The sequence below is a fragment of the Tripterygium wilfordii genome, chromosome 16, assembly GCF_013401445.1.
Source record: "Tripterygium wilfordii isolate XIE 37 chromosome 16, ASM1340144v1, whole genome shotgun sequence".
Classification (NCBI taxonomy): Eukaryota; Viridiplantae; Streptophyta; class Magnoliopsida; order Celastrales; family Celastraceae; genus Tripterygium; species Tripterygium wilfordii.
The window spans coordinates 10,288,845-10,311,275 of record NC_052247.1 but is presented as its reverse complement, the minus strand read 5'-3'; the positions used below and the strand labels follow the sequence as shown (position 1 = coordinate 10,311,275).

The 22,431-nt window shown below is 36.3% G+C and overlaps 3 protein-coding genes across 3 annotated transcripts; all 3 read left to right on the top strand.

Annotated features, from left to right (window-relative positions):
- Nucleotides 1–2,473: 2,473 nt before the first annotated feature.
- On the top strand, nt 2,474–5,552 carry LOC119980323 (F-box protein PP2-A12-like). The gene is made up of 3 exons (XM_038822986.1): nt 2,474–2,912; nt 3,320–3,438; nt 4,716–5,552. The coding sequence occupies exons 1-3, from the start codon at nt 2,589–2,591 to the stop codon at nt 5,134–5,136; spliced, it is 864 nt and encodes a 287-aa protein (XP_038678914.1). The 5' UTR covers nt 2,474–2,588; the 3' UTR covers nt 5,137–5,552.
- A 4,206-nt stretch (nt 5,553–9,758) lies between these two features.
- LOC119980286 (lysophospholipid acyltransferase 1-like) lies at nt 9,759–15,178 on the top strand. The gene is made up of 8 exons (XM_038822924.1): nt 9,759–10,196; nt 11,116–11,171; nt 11,753–11,973; nt 12,062–12,470; nt 12,564–12,649; nt 14,279–14,342; nt 14,445–14,563; nt 14,652–15,178. The coding sequence occupies exons 1-8, from the start codon at nt 9,895–9,897 to the stop codon at nt 14,790–14,792; spliced, it is 1,398 nt and encodes a 465-aa protein (XP_038678852.1). The 5' UTR covers nt 9,759–9,894; the 3' UTR covers nt 14,793–15,178.
- A 1,268-nt stretch (nt 15,179–16,446) lies between these two features.
- LOC119980532 (BAG family molecular chaperone regulator 1-like) lies at nt 16,447–18,332 on the top strand. Its single transcript, XM_038823262.1, has 4 exons — nt 16,447–17,102; nt 17,188–17,444; nt 17,535–17,684; nt 17,770–18,332. The coding sequence occupies exons 1-4, from the start codon at nt 16,868–16,870 to the stop codon at nt 18,019–18,021; spliced, it is 894 nt and encodes a 297-aa protein (XP_038679190.1). The 5' UTR covers nt 16,447–16,867; the 3' UTR covers nt 18,022–18,332.
- The last annotated feature ends 4,099 nt before the right edge of the window (nt 18,333–22,431 follow it).

The window sequence follows — 22,431 nt, the reverse complement described above, 5'->3', positions numbered from 1 at the left end:
ATTAAAACAAGCAAACAAGGCAAAAAATTGAAATTTGAAACGACATAGAATTTAAGATAATTTATTGATCCAAAAAAGAGAAATTATTCTAGAAAGAATAAGAAAACAAACCATAATTGACGGGTAAATAATGTAATGTATTTATTGAAAACTTAAATATGCTTAGAGAATATATTAAACATTTGTTACAATTTCAATCTCACATTTCTTACAATTTAATTATTTATGGTGACAAAGTTGGCTAAAGATAAACCATTTAAATTGAAAATCTTATGTTAAAGTTTTCACGTTAATACTCCTCAACTTGTTAAGATACTTAGAGTGTGTTTGGATTGAGGGATTTGGAGGAAGGGAAATAGAGTTTCCTTCCAATTCACTTGTTTGGATAGTTTATTAAAAATTAAGGGGATGGATTTGAGGGGATTTGGGAGGAAGATTTCATTAAATTTTTGTTAAAATTCTTTCTCTCCAAAATGGAGTCATTTGGAGGGAAGAGATTACTAATTAAGTCATTTGTACGTTAAATATCTATTTTACCCTTGTACATAATATTTTAACATAAAAATAAGGATAAATTAGTAAATTAAACAAATTTTCTTTCCTTCTTTTTTTTATCTATCCAAACATGGGAAAGGGAAAAATAGTCCCCCTTCCCCTCCCTTCCCTTCTCTCCCCCTCCCTTCCCTTCCATTCCATTCCCTTCCTTCCAAATCCCTCAATCCAAACACACTCTTAGGGAGAGTGAAACAATACAAATACTCATAATTTACATAAAAAACTGTAGGATTTTTTTATTAAGAAAAAAAAACTATATATTTACAATATTACCAAATTCAAGAAATGTACTAAAATCCCAATTAAACTGGATTACGGAGAAAAAAATATTGTCTTCCTTTTTTTTTTGAAATTAGGGGTTTGATAAGAGAGTAGGATTCAAACCCACTCTTTAATAGATAAGTTGATTCTTTACCTATAACGTGATTGTCGTTGAACCAACGGCTCACTTAAAAAAGAAGAGCTTATGTCTTATAATGAGTTGTTATACTTGTTGTATTATTCAATGTTATTAGACCCGACCCGTACATCGACCCGTGATAATAATTTTTAAAGGTTCAACCGGTTGACTCGAAGGGTAAAGGGTTGAATCGCTTATTTTTTAAAAGTAATTTAATTAACTTGTAAATAATAATAATATTATGATAAATAAATTTTTCACTTAGTCACATACGGTTATGTGACTTTTATACTAAATATCAAATAGATTAATACAGATAGTTAATTAATTTAAGACAAAAGAAAAATATTTAATAATATATCTCATAATATAATTGTATTCTTGAAATGAAATTAGTTATAAAAATATCCATAAAAACTAGTTATAGAATTCTTTTTTTAAAAAAGAATAATTTACAGCTTTAGTCATTACATAACTGATGTGGGTCCCACCCATGACAGAGTCACATGACAAAAGGCCATCTTTCTCTGTCTATTACGTCATCTCTCTCCATTCCTCTCAACTCTATCTTGAGTCCCACATCCACTAAAAGGGGTGCCCGGGACCTGCTGTAATTGTCCCGCTGTAATGCACTTTAGAGGTAGTAAATTTTTTTTTTAATTTTTAAAAATCATAAATATGTAGTATTTTTCATAACGAATCCAACGATATATTTTTTGTTTGAAACAAAAATCAAATTCATCGGGATCAAAACATTGAATATTTTGAGTTTATATCCGATGGTCTAGAATTGTCGTGTCTTTTTCATGTTGAATTTGATTTTTGTTTCTAACAAAAAATATATCGTTGTGTTCATTGCGATGAATACTACATATTTATGATTTTTAAAAATAAAAATAAAAATTTTTAATGTCAAAAAAGTATATTACTGTGGGGCCTGCTGTAATTTTATTACAGCAGGCCCCGGGCTTCCCACTAAAAGTTTAATTTACAATGAAAAGTTACCTATAAAAGCGGTAAAGCAAGTCTGGATTCATTGATGAAAAGTTATTTTAGTTTTAAATGCATCAACAAATAACCGCAGGTTAATGTCGGTTAACGGGTCTTGCCAAAACCGCGGGTTTATGCGGATCTAAACGGGTTGATTGCTTATACGGTTCAACACAAGAATCGGCCCGGTTAAGTTCAAAAACAGCGGTTGAACCGCTCCGCCCGACGGGCAGATCCGGTTCTGATAACACTGTTATTATTTGGTAGTACTGGTACACATTGGATGCAATTAACAACTCCCAAAACCGTCCTCTTGGATCCAAAACAAGGAAAATTGAATGTCGGTTTTTTTCTAACTTATCTTCTAATCTTAAAAAATACAACTAACATATGTTGTATATATTAGTTGTATTTTCATCCACTATTTCTTTTCTTTTTCTTTTTCTTTTTCTCTCTCTCCAAACAGACCAACCGACCAACAAAACAAACGATGGGACCACGCGTCCGTCCGTGTACAAATACCTTTTGTTCATCCCCATTTGCCACCTCTCTCTATCTCCCTCGAAATCCATCTTCAATGAATTAAAGTTGCTTTCTTTAGAACTTTCTAGTCGATCTGCGTATTGGGTTTTGTTTGTCTTCAATGGGTGCCAGTTTTTCTTTTTCATGTACTGATCGGAGAGATGGGACTGTTTCTGTGCAATCAAAGCCGAGTCTCGGTGACTTACCGGAGGATTGTGTGGCTTTGATTCTGGAATATTTAGGGCCTTCGGAGATATGTAAATTGGCGAGTCTGAACAGGGCGTTTCGCGGTGCTTCTTGGGCTGATTTTGTTTGGGAATCGAAATTGCCTCACAATTATCCGATTCTAATTGACAAAGTGGTTGGTGATCTGCCTAGAAAGTTGGGTCGGAGAGAGATTTATGAGAGGCTTTGCAAGGTTAACACTTTTGATGGTGGCACCAAGGTATGCCCGGGAGATGGCTCTCTTCTTTTATTGATTTTCATTCATTTTTTTTTTGTGTACCTGGAGAATCGGGGTTTTTGATCGGATTCGAATGATGGGTTTCAATTGTTATGTTTTGTCAATACAAAAGATCAAGGATGGCTTCTTTTTGTGGGTTTTGATAGTTTGAAGTATGGATAATTTACATATATGGGTTTATTCATTAGAAGACTCATTTCTGTGGTTTCTCTGATCAATCTAGAAGTTGCCAAAAATTTCTCTTCACAATTTTCTTTGTAACTACTTCTTGCTTATCATTATCTATCATGAGAAATGAGTAGAGGAATAAAGGCTTAATTGTTTGAAGACTTCATGCCAAAGTATGTTGTTTTGGGCCTCCTTTGATTTGGATTCTCGCTTTTGTGCAGAAATCATGGTTGGATAAGAGTACAGGGGATGTTTGTTTGTCCATTTCTTCCAAGGGTTTGGCTATAACTGGGATCGATGATAGGAGATACTGGAATCATATTCCATCTGAGGAATCTAGGTGAGATTTGCTGGAATTCTTGTAGTAGATGATTGAGTAGGTTATTATTTTTTTCACGTTGTTCTGTGGCTTTCTGGTTAGCTGCTTAAGTATGAGTTGTGAAGCCTTTTTTATCTGGAAATTTTCAGAAGTATGGTTCTTTTTATGTCTTTCTTGTCAAATTTCCTACAAATTATACCAATCTTTAATTATCCTTTAATGAGTAAATTTGCTTTTATGTCCACTAGATATGGTGTATGTTTTGATATGGTTTAATCTGCAAGCAGTTATTCCTATGCTTCATATGTCATTAATGTATAGCTTCCCTCACCTAGGAAAAATTCTAGCATGAGACAAAACTTTTTTGACTACAAGCAGATCCACTTCATCATCAAGATGTCAATGCATGAGACAAAAGTTTGTTGCTCTATCCAGAATTAGAGTTTTCTGATTCTTAATTGCTGGGTTGCAAGCTCAGTTCTGTTCTAGTTACTTGAATTAACTCTCACAAGTAACTTGCTTAGAGTAGATAATACATAGACTGCTCCTGAAAATAGGGCATAGTACCTCTGGAAGGTAATCCATTCATTATCTAGAGTGATTTTTAAGTCAACAAGTCCCATGCCTCGTATATGCGATCCTTCTAATCTCCGCCTGTTCATTCCAGCCTTTCAATGTCTGTGTCTGTGGCTTTTTACCTCTGTTGAAGATTCTCATCTCGCAGGTGTCCCCATCTCCAAACAAAGAAGAGATTTCTATTGACTTTTTCAACTTTGGACTGATCAGCATGCATGCAGATCTATTTGCAATTTTGCGTCTTTAGAGATCCAACAACATAATTGCATTCCAAGCCCAGAAAGATACTAGATATCTTGCCACTTGCGTAGTATTGTAAAATCAGTCACTTCGAAGCTTTGTTAGTATGCTGCATATGTTACTATTTTTTTCCCCAACTGATTGTTGTATTCGTTATTTCCAACACTCTCCCCTGGCTGCTCTCTGCAGGGGATGCTTCCTTCTCTTCTCTTTTCTTTTCCATTGCTTTATTGTCAAAGTATTTTTCTGGGGTCTGTTCTGCGAATGGTTCTCGAATATCTTTTTTTAAATCTCATATGCCTGCTGATACTCAAAAAATTGTTAATACAATATTTTTCGTAATCATGCTCTTTATAGCACTGTGATGTGCTGTCTTATAAACATGATTGTTTAAATCTCATGACGAATGTTTTTCTTCACATTTTCCACAAGCAATGAAATGGGCATCTCAATTGATTTTGGGTCCCTTTCCTTGATTACAGATTCTCCAGAGTTGCATATCTTCAACAGATCTGGTGGTTCGAAGTTGATGGAGAGGTTGAATTCCCATTCCCACCGGGGACATATAGCGTTTTCTTTAGGCTGCAATTGGGGCGTGCCTCGAAGAGGTTTGGTCGCCAGATATGTAATACCGAACATGTTCATGGTTGGGACAAAAAGCCTGTTCGATTTCAGCTATCGACTTCAGATGGTCAAAATACTGCCTCACAATGTTTCCTGGATGACCCGGGAAAGTGGAATCACTACCATGTAGGGGACTTTGTCGTTGCAAATGCCAATGTGACAACAAAGATTAAGTTCTCTATGATGCAGATCGACTGCACACACACAAAAGGCGGTCTTTGTCTAGACTCCGTGGTAGTGTATCCGAGTATGTGTAGAGAAAGGTTGAAGCAGTTTTAAAATCGCTATTAACCTTGTACATAGGACATTTTACATCGCAGTGAGAGGAGAGGGTCTAAGAGCGGCTTCGAGTATTATTTGGTCGTTTTAGGCATGGAGCCTTGTGAATACAACAAGCATTGTGTATAATTATCCCTTGACAGTTGCATCAAGTTTGTATCTGCAGTGAGGTAGGAGGGCGTGCTAAGAGCGGCTTTGAGTATTATTTGGTCATTCTAGGCTTGGAGCCCTGTGAATACGAGCACTGGGTATAATTATCCTTTACAGTTGCATCAAGTATGTATTTGCGCTTCTCGTTTTCATGTAAATCTTTTGGTTTGGAATCTGGCTCTTGTCGTCCAGGTCTTGAGCAAGAATTAAGGGAATTTCGAATGTCATTATCGGCTTTTAGTAAGGGTCTTTGTCTCTTTCATTTACTTGATATTATTCTCTAAGATATGTTCCCGTGTTGCTATATTTCTTATCCTCCTGGTACGACTGCATGGTGTCTCTATGACCAAATTGAAAGGGTCTCAATGAATTCAAAATATAAATTAGATGTTCCCAACTCTTAACAGAACAGAAAAGGTTTCGATGATCTGGTACATGTTACTGGTTGTAATGGCAACCAATGCTAGTGATACATGACCCATGTGGAAGGGGGAAAAGGGGGTGGTGAAAGGCTGAATAACAGTGAAGGTGATGCATACCATGGAATTAGATATGCCATGTCATGAAAGCCAATACTATAGTGGATATTTCTTTGAGCCGAGAGGCAACCAATGCTAGTGATCTATGGCTCATGTAGAAAGGAGAAACGTGGAAGAAAGGCTGAAGAACAGTGAAGCCGAAGGTGAAGCAGAGAGGACAGGAGAAAGGAGAAAAAGGGGGGGGGGGGGGGTGGAGGGGGAGGTAGCAGGCAATTGATCTTTCCTACTACACCAAGATATCTGCAAAACAAGAAAAGTGTTGGATCTGTTGGCAATATAAGATGAGGGTGAATTGTATTTTTTTTTTTACAAAATTAAGCTAAGTAATCACTTTTTATGACTTTTCGATAGATTTAATGGCAATAGAAGAGGAGTGTGAATTGTATTTTCTTACAAAATTAAGCTAAGTGATCACTTTTTATGACACATTGACACTTCAATTTTCAAGTTAAGCGTTATATCTACTTTAGTTGTATCTCAAAAAAACAAATGTAGCTCACGTGAGAATGTGAGTGTAGTGTGTGTGTTGGTTCGATAGTGGTTGAAGTACTGTTGTCTACCTCCTGTGTACTCCCACATCGGTTAGATTAGTTCCTCTGAAGTAGTATATAAGTTTCCACTACAACACACTTTTTTGCCTGGATGTAATACTCTGGGTAGTGTGTTGTGGTATAGCGTTATATCTACTTTAGTTGTATCTCAAAAAAACAAATGTAGCTCACGTGAGAATATGAGTGGAGTGTGTGTGTTGGTTCGATAGTGGTTGAAGTACTGTTGTCTACCTCCTGTGTACTCCCACATCGGTTAGATTAGTTCCTCTGAAGTAGTATATAAGTTTCCACTACAACACACTTTTTTGCCTGGATGTAATACTCTGGGTAGTGTGTTGTAGTATAGCGTTATATCTACTTTAGTTGTATCTCAAAAAAACAAATGTAGCTCACGTGAGAATGTGAGTGGAGTGTGTGTGTTGGTTCGATAGTGGTTGAAGTACTGTTGTCTACCTCCTGTGTACTCCCACATCGGTTAGATTAGTTCCTCTGAAGTAGTATATAGGTTTCCACTACAACACACTTTTTTGCCTGGATGTAATACTCTGGGTAGTGTGTTGTAGTATAGCTTTATATCTACTTTAGTTGTATCTCAAAAAAAAAAAAGTTAAGCGGAAGCAATTAATCATTTTCAATCACAAATGTAGACAGAAAGTCAAGCAAGCAATTGCAATCAATTGAATAGATTGAGGGATCGTGCTTAACATAAGAGGGGATGAATTTTTAAAAAATCAATATCAATTAACAAATAGGACACAAATTTGAACTCTAATGATTATCCTAATCAAGATTCAATCTAATGCAAGATGTGATATAATATGGTGAATGATCAAATATCAAATAATCAAGAATTGCGCAAATGAGCTATTGGTTGAGTGGTAATGACTTTGCATGTCCCTGACTTCAGGTCATGGGATGCGTGAGTTTGATAGTCTGCCCCTGTGTGAGCTTGATTTGTGTCTTCTGCGTGGGGCTTGTTGACACCTATACTTTCATAGGTTTGATCTGGTGGTGGATCGTATATTGTATTTGTACTTGTACTAAAAAAAAATCAAGAATTGCAAAAACATATTGTGCTTTGCAACACAAATTTCACTTATCAAATAATGTCAAAATGCAACGAAATTTTATAGGCAATGTCACAACACCTTGATAAGCACTCTATCAAAATTTCAGATCAAAATTCAAAGTTTAATTCATTCTGCTAATCACGAACAGATTAGGGTTTTGAAATCCCTGCAATTTAAGACAAGTAGCAAGTAAAAACAAATAAGTCAGCAAAGATCTACACAACGATTTATAGTAGTTCGGAGACCTTTAACCTACATCTACTACCTAAATTCACCAACATAGGATTTTCCAATTCCACTAAGGTATGGATTTAAGAGCCTCACAAGACTCTTTATACAAGGGTTATTAGCGCGCCCCCAAACTCAAGAATGCACTTTGCCCTACATAAGGGACTTTAGCAAAGTTTGAAGAATAAGGTTCTCACAAACTACACTAAGGTATTTGGTGTGGAACTCTCTCAATAATACAATCACACTCTCAAGAAGAGTCTAAAAAGTGGACACTTAGACTAAAATTAGAGAAAAACACAATTCACCCCCTTCTTATGTTGCCATTAAATCCAACAACCTCTTCCTTTTTTGGATGATTGTTTGGCTCAGGATCAACTTGGTTGCACTAATGTCCGATGTCTTGTGTTGCCATTAGATCCAACAACCTCCCCCTTTTTTGGATGATTGTTTGGCTCAGGATCAACTTGGTTGCACTAATGTCCGATGCTTGTGAGGGCTGGTCTTATACTTTTTCTGTGTTGTGTCTGTTTCCTTGTATAGGCTCTTCCTTCTAGTCCTCTATATCTTTCTGGGCTGGTTTTTGTGTAGAAGTCCAACATTGATGGGTGATTTGATGTTATCATCGAATGGAAATCAGTGTTAATACCCTTTTAAAAAAAATAAAATCAAAGTAATGAAATGGCCGAGAGCGCTAGACCAAATGTATTTTCAAATCACCTAAAGCAAAGTATGATAAAAAAAATAATACACAGATTTGAATATTATAAATTCAATTTAGATGTAAACACCATAAATATCCAATTTCAAGGAATGATATGCGAACCATATGTTAATAGACAATTTTTTTTTAAAAAAAAAACAAAAGATCATAGATATGTATTAAATTATCCAATAAATTAAGTAATTGAAATCGTAGTACTAGTGCCACCATAAAAATGAAGTACATCCAAGAGGACATGATATTACCAAAATACCCCCGCTAATAGGAAAATGCCACGTGGCAACACAAGTGCCAACTAGGCCAGGGTGAAGAAGGAACCGAAGTACCTACTTCGGTCCCTTAGGAATCCATACCGAGGTACAACCTTGGTAATGTCCCTATATAACCGAAGTAGGTATAAACCAGATCCAATAATGAAGAGTCCTAATAGGACGCCAACTCTCAATAGAGTCCAACTCCCCCTTGGAGAGGGATACATATGAAATTTATCATCAGAAAAACCCTCTGGAAAACCAATGAGAGAGAGTCTGACCCCTCTTACAACTCAAACACTTCAAACTCATATAAAAGGAGAACCTCTGCCCTCAGGTAAATATTCTTACTCCTATACTCTGAATTACTTACTAAGCAAGAGGCAACGCTCAAAGCAACAAGCCATCCTTCCAAGTTTAGTACTGTACTGACTTGAGCGATAGAGAGGTCCCCCGAGTACACTCTCGGGGCCCTACCGAAGCTTACATTCTATTGTACTGACCTGAGCGTTAAAGAGGTCCCCCGAGTAAACCCTCGGGGCCCTACCGAAGTTACGTTCGCTTCTTGTGCAGAAAGGAAGGAACAATTGAGCGATAGAGAGGTCCCTCGAGTACACTCTCGGGGCCCTACCAAAGCTTACATTCTATTGTACTGACTTGAGCGTTAAAGAGGTCCCCCGAGTAAACCCTCGGGGCCCTACCGAAGTTACGTTCGCTTCTTGTGCAGAAAGGAAGGAACAAATCATGTACCAGCAAAGACGAAATCAGTTATTCCAACTCAGTCTGACTTGGCCGATTCGTCTGATAGGACAAACCTGTTTAAGACATCATGAAGACAAAAAAACATAAAATCACAAACACAAAGACGATTATTATCGGATACTCCCGAACAACACCGTATTACACCAGACATCGTTGGACGATTGTCGAATGATTTTGTACTTCGCCGGATAATAAAGATTGAACAGAAAAAGGCAACACATATTACAATTTGGATAAAGATTAGAAAAATTATAGATTATTGTTCTGCTGACGTGGCGAAACTAAAGAAATTTCGGATTATTTGGAAGTCACATGATGAGACGATTATTACAAAGAATGTAATAGTAGTTTCCGGCCGATGAACAACACTACAAATTTATATCCGCATTTTTGTAAATTCCACACCTACACGAATCGAAGAGGGGAGACTCACTGAGTTTACTCCGCCCAATTCATAGCCCGTCTGGCTCGTTAATCATAGCCATGGACCTGGACATGGAATCTATGGCGGCAACGATCGGAGTCTCGGTGCCGGTTCTACGGTTCCTTCTCTGCTTCGTGGCCACCATTCCGGTGAGTTTCCTGCACCAATTTGTACCGGGTCGACTCGGTAAACACGTATACTCTGCTGCTTCAGGGGCTATTCTCTCGTATCTCTCGTTTGGGTTCTCTTCGAATCTTCACTTCTTGGTTCCCATGTTGCTGGCTTACGCTTCTATGGTCTTGTTTCGCTCGCACTGCGGCATCATCAGTTATATCATCGGATTCGGTTATCTCATCGGCTGGTAAAATTGCTGTGTTTTTCTGTCTTAAATTTTATTTCAGTTTCAGTTTTAAAATGCACTCTATGATTGTTTCATCTGTGGATCAGTTCACTTTATTCTTCTTCCTTTTATTGTTTTTTAATCTCCCCGTTTTGATTTATACTTTAGAATTCAATGCTCCTGGTATTCTTTTTATGTGTAATGATGCTATTCTCCCCCTTTTTATCAGCATGTAAACGTTTATCAGCTGTTTTGGAATGGGAATGTCAATTCTTTAATTTTCTTTTAATTTTGTGAAGTTCGATAGGATTCCTAAATGCTCTTTTGAAAGGCACGAAAAGAGTATAGTAAATACATTTGGCTAAAGAAGGCACTATTTCTGCACAATTACCAGTATAATCAAACTCTATGATCTGAAGATCTCTGGAAAGAAAAAGGACTTACTTGTGTGAATGAGGCACCATATTCATGATTTGGATCATGAGAGGCATGACCGTGGTTAAGTTAGCAAAGTTACTCCTTGAAGTCAAAGGTTTTTCCTTTAGGATTTTTTTTACCCCATGGGTGATTATAATCTCACATATTTTACTGCTGCACCGGTTTATGGCTGTTCTTTTTGTGTCTTATTAAATTTTCAAAATATATGGATGAAGCACCATTGTATTCAAACTGTAATATTTATAAGTCCGACTCTACTCGTACTCTTGGCTGGTGAATTTTGATTATCTTTCACTATATGCTTTTTATCTTACTTTATGTTTCAACTGAAATTGGAGATTATGGTCATATATTAGTGCTATTTGATAAAAAAATACTGATTTTTTTTTGCCCGTATGCCCTCTGTTTTTTAGCCAACCCCAAATTTTTGGGATAAAAACTTGAATGATGATGATGATGCCCTCTATTCTCAGGATTCTTGATTTTTTCTTTATGTTTGTAGTCATATATATTACATGAGTGGGGATGCTTGGAAGGAAGGAGGTATTGACGCCACTGGTAAGCAAAAGTTTTGCCCTTGTGTACTTGCCTTGCATTTCTTTCCAAGGTGAAAGAAATTTCTATCTTTGTAATCATTATGTTATAATCAATCCCAATCTTCTCCTGTATTCTAAAATCAATAAACTATGGGTCAACTATATATCATGGTACCATTTGGAGTGTGGTCTAGTGGTTACCACTTACCATTCACCATTCACCTTGTGAATACAAGTTTGAATCCCCATCTGCCCATCTGGTATTATTAAAATAAAGATAATTTATCAAACATAGTACATATCATGGTACTTCATTCTCTTAGAATAGCATTCATAATTTTCACTTCCTTAGACTGTCCGCTAACGAGACTCACTTAATACTTAATACGGAGGTACTAGAAATGGTCTGATCAGCGAGTGATGGGTTATATTCTTCTTTTAATTTTACATCGCTGCTATTGCCCTTCTCTGTATTCGTGTTTGTGCAGACACATGTATGAAATAATAATTATTTGTTCATTATTATGTATCCGAGTCTTGGAGATCATCTATGATGTTTTTACATGTCATTTAATTATGAACGGTTGCCTTCTGTGATTTCAGGTGCCTTGATGGTATTAACACTGAAAATCATTTCATGTGCAATAAATTACAATGATGGGTTATTAAAAGAAGAAGGTTTACGTGAAGCCCAAAAGAAAAATCGGCTGATTAAGTTGCCTTCACTGATTGAGTACTTTGGCTACTGCCTCTGCTGTGGTACTCATTTCGCTGGTCCAGTTTATGAAATGAAGGATTATCTTGAATGGACTGAACGGAAGGGGGTAGGTTTACTTTTTATACTTGTTCTTTGTCTTGTGTAATAACTGATTCTTGGCTTTCTGATTATATTTGCTAACTGATATTTTGCAGATTTGGAGTGAGTCAGAGAAAGGACGTTCCCGATCACCTTTTGGGGCATTCATTAAAGCTCTTTTTCAAGCTGCTTTTTGTATGGCCTTGTATCTTTATCTGGTCCCACATTTTCCATTGTCCCGATTCAACGATCCCATATACCAAGAATGGGGCTTCTGGAGACGATTAGCATACCAGTATATGTCTGGTTTTACAGCACGTTGGAAATATTATTTCATCTGGTCAATTTCAGAGGCCTCTATGATTCTTTCCGGATTGGGTTTTAGTGGTTGGTCAGAATCTTCTCCACCGAAGCCTCGATGGGATTGCGCAAAAAATGTAGACATTCTGGGTGTTGAGCTTGCAACAAGTGCAGCTGAGTTGCCAGTTTATTGGAATATACAAGTCAGCACCTGGCTTCGTCACTGTGAGTTTCTCCATCTTCTCAGGATTTTATACCATTGAATAACTCGTTGGAATTAGTTTCCATGAATTTGATTTACTGTTTGTCTTGCTGTAGATGTTTATGAGAGGCTTATACAGAAGGGGAAAAAACCTGGTTTCTTTCAGTTGCTGGCTACACAGACTGTTAGTGCTGTCTGGCATGTGAGTATAATCAATAATGTCATCTTCATTCTCTCTTTGGTTTTATTATCTACTGCCAATTCTAGATCCTAATCAATAGTTCATTAAATAATTTTCCAACATTTAAAATGCTGTTGAATATAGAATTGATAGAAGCATAGAACCTTTGCTTCTGTGTATTTTACGAACATGGTTGTTTCCATCTCCATGAAAGTGTGGCTTTCATCGACATTTTTGATGACCTATCTGAGTAATAGGATGTCAAAATGGTTATTGTATTGTTGCTCCACCTTGATGTCGTTTGTTTGAGCAAGTATGATTTTATAGGTTGATGTTCTTATATGTTTCCTTTTGTCTGAATTTCTGCTGTTGTTATAGGTATTTGATGTCGCTCCCTTCAGTTATCTGTTTCGGTTTCATTTCTAGCCATTGCATTATAGCTGGCTGTCAATAATATATTCCATGATTCCTGCTATTGTCTATCGTATAACCATACTGACAGAATAATCAAAATGGTAACTGCATTGTTCTTTCTCCATTTTATCATTTGTTTGAGCAAGTATGATTTTGTATGCAAGTGAATATGTGGCCTAGTGGTAGAGTTTGCAATGGTGCAACCTAGAGGTCACAAGTTCAATTCTTGGAAACAACCTCTCCTCGAATTACCCACTCTCTCCTCAAATTATGTGGGTAAGGTCTGCGTACATTCTGCTTGTCCCCGACCCCGCCCACTGTAGGAAGCTTGTGCACGCAAGCTGTTTACCTTTTTATGTTCTTGTATATCTCCACGCTTCTGCGTTTCTGCTGTTTATATAGGGTAACTGAAGACAATTTATGTCACTTCAGTTATCTGTTTCAGTTGCATTTCTAGCCATTTGCATTATGTCTGGCTGTGAATCTTATATCCCATAGTGCCTGCTATTGTCTTTCATATAATCATACTGACTTGTCCATGAGGTTAATTATTTTCTTTTTTATCATTATTGTGTTGCTTATTAGTTTTAAATTTGGATTGCATCTCTTTTCTGGAAACCCCTGTTTAGTAAATGCTACTATATATGAATACAACTCAAAAGTTTTCTGTTAAAAAACCTTTTCTTTGGAGCACAATTTCGCCTGTGGCATTCTTATTGTTTATGTCAGAAATATGCCCCTTACAATCCTTAAAGGATGTACGTATTCTAATCTTATTGACTTAAAGTATATTTCAAAGCTTTACTAGTACAAACACTTTTATGCTTAAATTTCTTTCCCAATCTCATATTAAATCCCCTGGCACACAGTCAATACTACATCACGTATCCCTTTCTTTCAGAATAAACTGCAATTGCTATGTTTTGCTACATAGAATATACTTTTATTACCTCCACAAGGATAGCCCAGGGAGAGAGGGAAGGGAACTTTGGTGAGCTGTAAACTTATTGCGCCTTGGTTTAACTTATACTAGTAATTTTTGGGTGATTATTAGTATCAAGAATTTGTTCGTAAGGATGGATCAATATGTCCTACATGATTAGGAGGAAAAACCCTACTCTTGTAATTATTACTTTGAATGGCTAACTTTATATTGGACTAGTTTATCTTAGGGAGTGTTGGCATCTTTTTCTCTTGTTTCTGGTTTAAACTCATTTCTTTTTGGTTGAACTGCAGGGACTATATCCTGGGTACATGATGTTCTTTGTTCAGTCAGCATTGATGATTGCGGGTTCAAAAGGTATGGATCAGGCCCCCCTGTTCTTATAGTTCCGTGTTCCCATAAATACTTTTTAGTTAAATGCATGTTAACCCATTTCATCTTGTGTTTCCTATATGCCAGTGATTTATAGATGGCAGCAAGCTGTACCTCCCAATATGGCTCTGGTTAAGAAAATATTGGTGTTTATGAATTTTGCTTACACACATTTAGTTAATAACTATTCTTGCATCGGTTTCATGGTTAGTCTCTCTCTCTCTCTCAGAAGTAAACTTTATTAGAAGCTGACATGCAACACTACTTGAGCCATTAATGTTTATCTTCTTGCAGGTGTTGAGCTTTCATGAAACTCTAGCTTCATACAGAAGTGTATATTATGTCGGAACCATTGTTCCTATAATACTGATAATCCTCGGAAATATAATTAAACCTGCTAAGCCTGCCAGATCTAAAGTGCGGAAGGAACAATGAGGTGGAAAAGATCGTTTCATTCCTCCCCTTGAAGTAGCAGGAATTAATGGGACTGGGAGAATGGCGGAGAATGCTTCTTGTGGTTTAGTCACAAGTAAACTTGATACATGACTTTTGTTTTGATCTCAGAAAACTTTCTTCCTTTGCAAATCTAATTGAGTCCTTAGCTTTGGGTTTCCATTGTTTAAATTAAGAAGCCTGTTTGGTGTGATGCAGTTGCACTTTTCTGTCCTCTAGTTATGTTTAATTGTTATGGATTTACACAATCTGTTCAATTGTAAGGGAAAAAGAACATAGAAGAGGAAATATCTGAAATGCTTGACTTGCTAGAAACCTAATGAAGATGAGATTGCCATACCAGAAATCTGAATCCTATTTTTTGACATGAAACTTATGATTATGACTTTGCAATTATTCTGAATTTGCATTTGTTTCTTCATGCACAGATGAAAACTGCAGGGTTTGAAGAAACCAGTAGTGATAGACATATTTGGCCTCTTAATGAGTGTCAACAGTTTCTGTGATCATTTAATGGGAGGAAACTGTAAAGGGTTTTTTGCTGATAAAATGGTTGAGACTTAATGTCTATGACATTTCTAGGCATTAGAATTTTTGGAAACCCTGTGTGTCATTAAGACAATGACAAATCTAATGAAAGAAGGAACAAACAGATCTCTCCTGTATTTTTAAAGTAAATCTTATAAAACTTAGCAGAAATTATATTAGTATATATGTGGTGGCACTTGACTCTTTGTTTGAATATAATGACAACAGTGTAGAGGCAGAGCGAATATGTGGTTCAATGGTAGAATTATAATAGCGTATTAAAGATTACAAGTTTAATTTCTGAAAATAATCTTTCGATCAGTGGTACAATGATAGATTTACAGTAGTGCACTAAAGATTAGTGATTCAATTTCTGAAATCAATCTCTCATAAGGGGTTCAAGAAACAGCTTCCAAATGTTATGTGGACCTATAATGTCCACTAGATCAAAGAGATAAGTGCCAACTGGCTGCATATCTGTTTTGGTGGAAATGTCTGACCTCACCTTACCCCCCTATTTCCTGATTGGAGGGAAAAAAGACTGACCCCATTTTTATTCTCTCTCTATTCCCAACTCTTAATTGCTTCTCTCTCTAAACCATTTGTTTGAGCATTGACTTGACAATAAACAAACAGATGCACAATATGGTCAGCATCATGTTCTTCTTTGGGGGTGGAGCTCTTGATATTTTTAAATTTACTTTTACTTTTGTGACTCAAACTCATTAGTTCATGACCAAAATTGGGATAGCAAATATTATAAGTGTAACACTTGCAAAAAAAAAATGCAAGATGTGGTTGTTGTTTGGTTTAATATTTAGAGAGTTGAAGTCATCAAGATGATAATTTGAAAGATCCGGACAAAGCCTGTGAACATCAAAATCGTTGAGTCTTCGGAGTTGAACTTGTAAAATTTCTCAATTCCATCGAGTTATCATAATCAAGTTCATCATTTCAAACAAAACTTATTTGTTGTGAAATTTGTTTCTATCGTCCATTGTAAATAAAAGTTACCTTGTCAATTGTCATCCATGGCAATTTTGCTTCTTTTTGTCTCCTTTTCACTGAAACAAACTTCCATTCCATTAACACACTAGTCTTCGTTTCGAGTTGTTTCTTTTATATTAATAGATTCTTCTCTTCATACACTTCCTTATCTTAGCTGGCCCTTCGTTTTCTTTCCTTTTCATTTTTTTTTTCTTGTTAATTGGTCCCCATCTCTTCTTCCTGTTCTCTCTTCTTTCTTCCTCTCTCTCACATGTTCTCCAGTTACTAAAATTTAGTTATTCTTTTCACCATTAATTCACAAAATCAAAGCCTCCAGAATAGTATTTGGTCGAAAATCCATTGATTCCCAACTGGGTTTCTTGGATACCAAAGTTCACTTCATTGATCAATGAATAGAAGTTCTGGAAAATCAAATTTTGTTTCTCCCTTTCTGGGTTTCCTCTGACTGAAACCAATTTTCCAAAAGATCTTCGCTTTTCATTGTTTTTAGACTTAATTCACAGTGCAGAAAATTAGTTCAGATGGAGCCAATGAAGTCGAAGATTAAAGAAATGTTTGCTCCAGCCAAGAAGAGCGGTGTCGGTGGTGGAGGAAAAATGAATGTTGAAGACTTGGAAATCACACCAGGAGGAATGTTGGTTCAAAAGAGAGATTCTGGTTCCAATCAAACCCCAATTTCAATCCCCACCATCAAAGTTAGAGTCAAATTTGGTTCTTCATTTCGAGAGATTTATATCAGTTCAACAGCAAGTTTTGGTAATTTCAATTTCCTCAAGACTATTAATCTTTTGATTTTGATTTCTTTTTGTTGTTGGAGATTAATTGGTTTTTGGGTTTGCAGGGGAATTGAAGAAAATGCTCTCAGAACATACTGGATTGCATCAAGAGGATCAGAAACTGATATACAAGAAGAAAGAGAGAGATTCAAAGGAATTTTTAGATGTTGCAGGAGTCAAGAATGGATCAAAGCTTGTTTTAATGGAGGACACAGCGAGCCGGGAAAGACGGTGCCTTGAGACCCTTAGAAATGCCAAGATTAACAAGGCTTCAAAATCCATAACCCAAATCAGGTTTGAGATTGACAAACTCTCTGAACAGGTAAAACCTTACAACTCTAACATGTACATAATTCACTCTTAAAAAACAGTAAGATCTTGGGAATGACCAAGTGTTATTGCAATTATGCAGGTCACAGCTTTAGAAGCAACAGCTTCATCTAGAGATGGAAAAGTTTATGAAAAGGAAGTGACTGATTTGACTGAACTGTTGATGAGTAAATATGTTGTATTGGATGGTATTGTTGTTAAGGGAGATCTGAATTTGCAAAAGAAAATGCAGGTACCCTTTGGTCATATAGCATCAATTAATAACCTACTATGTTTATTTGGACTATAATTTGCATTTTTTTTTTTATGTCTGGAAGGAGAGGAGAGTTCAAATGTGTGTAGAGACTCTTGACAAGTTGAAGTTACATAAGAATTCAATCCCTAACAGTAGTGGAAAAGGCCATTCAAATGGGGAAATGCAGATGCCAAAACCAATGCAAAAGCCAGAGGCGGAATTGAAGCAGAGGAACTTGACACAGCAAATGCCAGTGCAGATGCAGATGCAGAGGCAACAATCTGGGCAGCTGGAGTCTGTCGTGGTCGCGACAAAATGGGAAACTTTTGATTAAAATGTGGTGATGATGGTATCTACTTCTGCATCCACTACCATGGTTTTCAATACAAATCGTGGAAGCTGGGAATTCTTTAAGCAACTGTAGAGTCAAGAGTGTTTTCTTTTGCAGATTTGTTTGTGAAGGTCGATACAGTATTTCATGTTTACAAAACTCTCATCACTTCACAGTGTCTGAAATTCAATTCTGGTCATTTTGATTCAAAGATGTATTTTCCTTTGACAGAATTGGGTTCCTTGCAAATTGTGTATAGCAAATAAGCATATGAAGTGATAACGGGGTGAGAAGTTTTTTCCTCTCTTTCTTTTTTTTTTTTTCCTTTTTCTTTAATTTCTCGATCATGTACAAAAGTTTCTCACCTAAATATGAGATAAGTTGAGTTAAAATTCAGCACGTGGCCACAAGGATATTGCTCCTAATGAGAATCGAACTTAGGATTTCCTGAGTCGAGATGGTTTGGTCCTAGAAAATTTCACCAAATAAACTATCACTCAAGTGCTTTTAATTATTCCAATGTGTATGTTAAAAGTACTTTAGAAGTACATACAAGGGTCTGTTGAAGTTTTTATTCTGTTCTGAAAAACATCACTGGCACACTAATTTCTTTGGGGCCACTCACTACTAAGCAATTGTCAATGCAAAATCAATATTCAATAGAGTTATTAGGTGAAGAAAATACTAAAAACAAGTAGGAAGCATTACCACATTCATTGAAATGCTTATGGGATTCCATTGAAGGTTTTTGTTAGAGGTGTCCGTGTGAGTGATGGTTTGAGGGCAAAAATGAAGCCAAACGGTCCAAAATAATAATCAACCTCATGCCGACTAAGTACATTTTTTCCTTTCTGGCATGGGACCCCTTCACCTTCTAAATCAATCAACATTTATGCATTGATCAATGGGAAATAAACTAATATTTTAATTTAAAAATCCCAGCTTTGTCGGTGTTAATTGATCAATCATTACAAAGCAACTATGTTCAAAATTATTGTTGTGTCCATAAGAAAACAAAACAGAAGTACTGTGAACAAAGCATGGAAGAAAAAGGGGGATAGAAGAAGGTGATTGGTGGTTGATGGATTGTGTGTGCAGGTGTAAAGAAAATAGTTGGAATGATGATTGACAAAGTTGACAAAGAGTAAGAGAAGGATCACTTTCTCTGCAGCTGCTGCTGATATCCAGATCGATCGAGCTCCAAGTTTTCATCAGATATGGCAGCATTAGCTTTAGAGTGAAGAAATTAACATTAAAAGGATTGGACCACAAGACTCTTATCTCTTGTTCAACTTTGCTGGTTTGATTATGTCTCTCTGTCTTTTACTACCATTTGTGGTCAAAAAGGAAGAGTTGGGTTCTGTTAGCTTATTATTAGTCTGGCTCTGGCGCAATCAGAAATGAATTTTCATTTATAATATCGATGTGGACAGAGGAGTTGCTTCTGACATTTATCTGAAGCAGCCTGGTTATTGTACAAAATCAGATTTTGTGTGGAGTGTATTGTAGCATACATGCAAGTTGAGTTCTGGTCCCCAAAATTGTATTTTGTTGATGTTGTGAATAATGTCGACTCAATTCGATTTCACAAATAGTGTGGGAAAAAAAATAAAGAATAATGACAATTACATAGAAGACACAAGTTTTACGAGATTCGACTAACTGCCTACTCTTTGGGTGAAGATAACGAAAGTTTCACTAATATGAATGAATGTTACACATAATTCCAATGATAAAAGCTCTCCATGCCAAGAATTATCCAAAACTTTGCTGGAATAATAAACAGTTCTCTCACACTCTTTCCAACCAAAGCGGATCAATAAAAATCCCAAAGATGTCAAAGGGTTGTCGCATAGAAGAAAATATGTTTAACTTTGTTTAACTCTATTTAGGGTTTGCAATATATAACCTATTTATATTATACAAAGAGTTTCAGTTCAATGAAGCCCTAAAAATCCTAAATAAATCTGTTTTTCAAAAACCATGCTTGAGGCTCGTTGCTTCCTCGAGAAACCAGACCTTCCTCGAGGAAGGGCAATATGGTTTGCCAGTAATTGCATTTTTCACCAATTTTTCCAACTGTTGAAATAATTAAAATATAAAATTATGTTTTTTTTAAATGTTCAATATATAGAATAATATGTGATAATATCAAAACACCTTGTCAACAATGGACACGTGGCAATATAGCTTGACAATAAAAAGTACCTAGGTATACTTATCACAAGGCAACCTCGATCAAAATTAGAGATATAGTACACTTCACCGTTTACACCTTGGCAGAATCTTGATGCCTCGAATCATGTATCTCGAAACATCTTCAGGTGGCTATTTCGGGAGGAATCAGGAGGAAAATTCAAAATCCAAAACGGAATAGAACTCCCTAGAAGAATCCTTCTCCAATTTGAAGACCAAGAGAGATTGTCTCCTTGCCAAACTAGAAGTGACTCAAAACAAAGATCACATGATGTATCCAACTACTGTAGAAGGCACCTTCAAACAAGTATGACACAACTTACTTCCTCTTCTATTTACTTGACAGATCCAAACTTCGAGTTCTCAATCTCTTGCTTCCTCCCGATCTAACTTAAGTATCAGAGCATCTTTCCTGATAAACACACCTTGGGGAACCTCTTAGCTTACTTTATCTCTTTAAGGTACCATTAGTATGCTAATTTCTTTATTATCCTTGCTATGTATTCTTCTTTCCACAACAACTACACCTCTCTCTCTCTCTCTTACTCTCTCCTTCTCTCTCCTTGCTATTACACATTGGAATCCAACCTAAACTTAAGCCCACATTACCATGAACATATTTTGACCTTCCATTACCACCAACGACAGTTTGTTTCTCCGAAAAACCATTGGAAAGTCTCATCCACCTCGATCAAAAAGTATCTTATTCGGCCGATTCGGACGACGATTTGCCACACCTCACCACCGTTGGACTCCCTGAGATGCACAATACCTAATCACTCTCAGTCCAAAACAGCCACCTGAAAACAAGACCCAAAATTAACCTGTTTCGATCCCGTAATGTTATTGTTTTGAAATAAGAACATTAATGCTAATCGTGAAATGTTAACACTAACAGTAGGATTTAAAACTAATGTTACTGTCTCGTGAATGCAATTTCACATAGTAAGAGTTATCAACAAGTTCTTGTGAATGCTATTTCACACAATAAAACTAATGTTACAATTTTGAAACAGTAACATTACAATGTTAACATTAACACTATTATATTAACATTAACATTGATGACACTGTATGCAAGTAGCCATTCCGAACGTGACACATGGCACAAGCAAACAACTTGAAGGCGTTCATACTTAAAAACCAACCAGAATATATTACAAAGTTCATGTCAGAAACAAGGATTATCTCGTCACCGAGAAGATATTCTCGGATTGAGATAATCATCTTGGTTGAACGTAATTACCATCTGAACATATTTGGTGCCTGGCATAAAGATGGTCATGCTCACCTTAATACCAAGATGAGCATTATCTCATTACCAAGATATTTTCTACCCTAATGTATTCAGGTAACAAGTCATTAAGGATGAGAATTTTATTGTAGCAAGGAGAACAAATGGAGTACGTCTCATGAATCATATAGGAAACAAGAGTCCGACTCCTAATCGAAGAAAGACCATTCCAACACTATAAAAGGTATTTTTCATAAGGTAAACATTCATTCACAACTTTACATACTTTTGTGCTAAGAGCTTTGCTTCCTCAAGTTCTTAATATTTGCTTTCTTGCTTTCTGACTTAGGCATCGAAAGGTCTTTCCCAAGGAAAACACCTTGGGTTTGATCTGATAGCTTATGTTTGTTCATCTTCTCAACAATCCAGTCAGTCGTGCTATGCCTAGTTTGATCTATCTGAGACATCCGGTAACTCAAGACAAATTTACTCATCATCAAACATTATTAACATTAACACAATTAACATTAACATCATATTCCTTTATTTTAAAAAGTGACGTTAACTAATGTTATTGTTTCGAAAAATTGTTTCCACTGCGAGGAAAAGCATCATATCCGACAGATTTCGATGACGGTTTGCCACACTATTACCACCGTTGGACTTCCCTAACAGAGGCGCACAATGCCAGCGATAGTAGGACCAAAATGATCACTGAAAAAGAGAGACCCGATTTCGTGAGAGAGATACAGTAGAGAGAGAGAAAGATGAGTAATGAGAGAGATGCAAAAGAGAGATCATATGTAAAATCTATTTGAAAAAGGGTAAACGTGATATTATAAAAAAATTAAATGTTTTTAAAAATGTAAAAATAAAAATAAACTTATAAGGAATAAAGATTTTTTTGGAGTGGACCAACAATTTTGAAAATAGTATTAATGTCATTTGTCATCTATGCTCACACCTTCAATATTTGGGCTCAG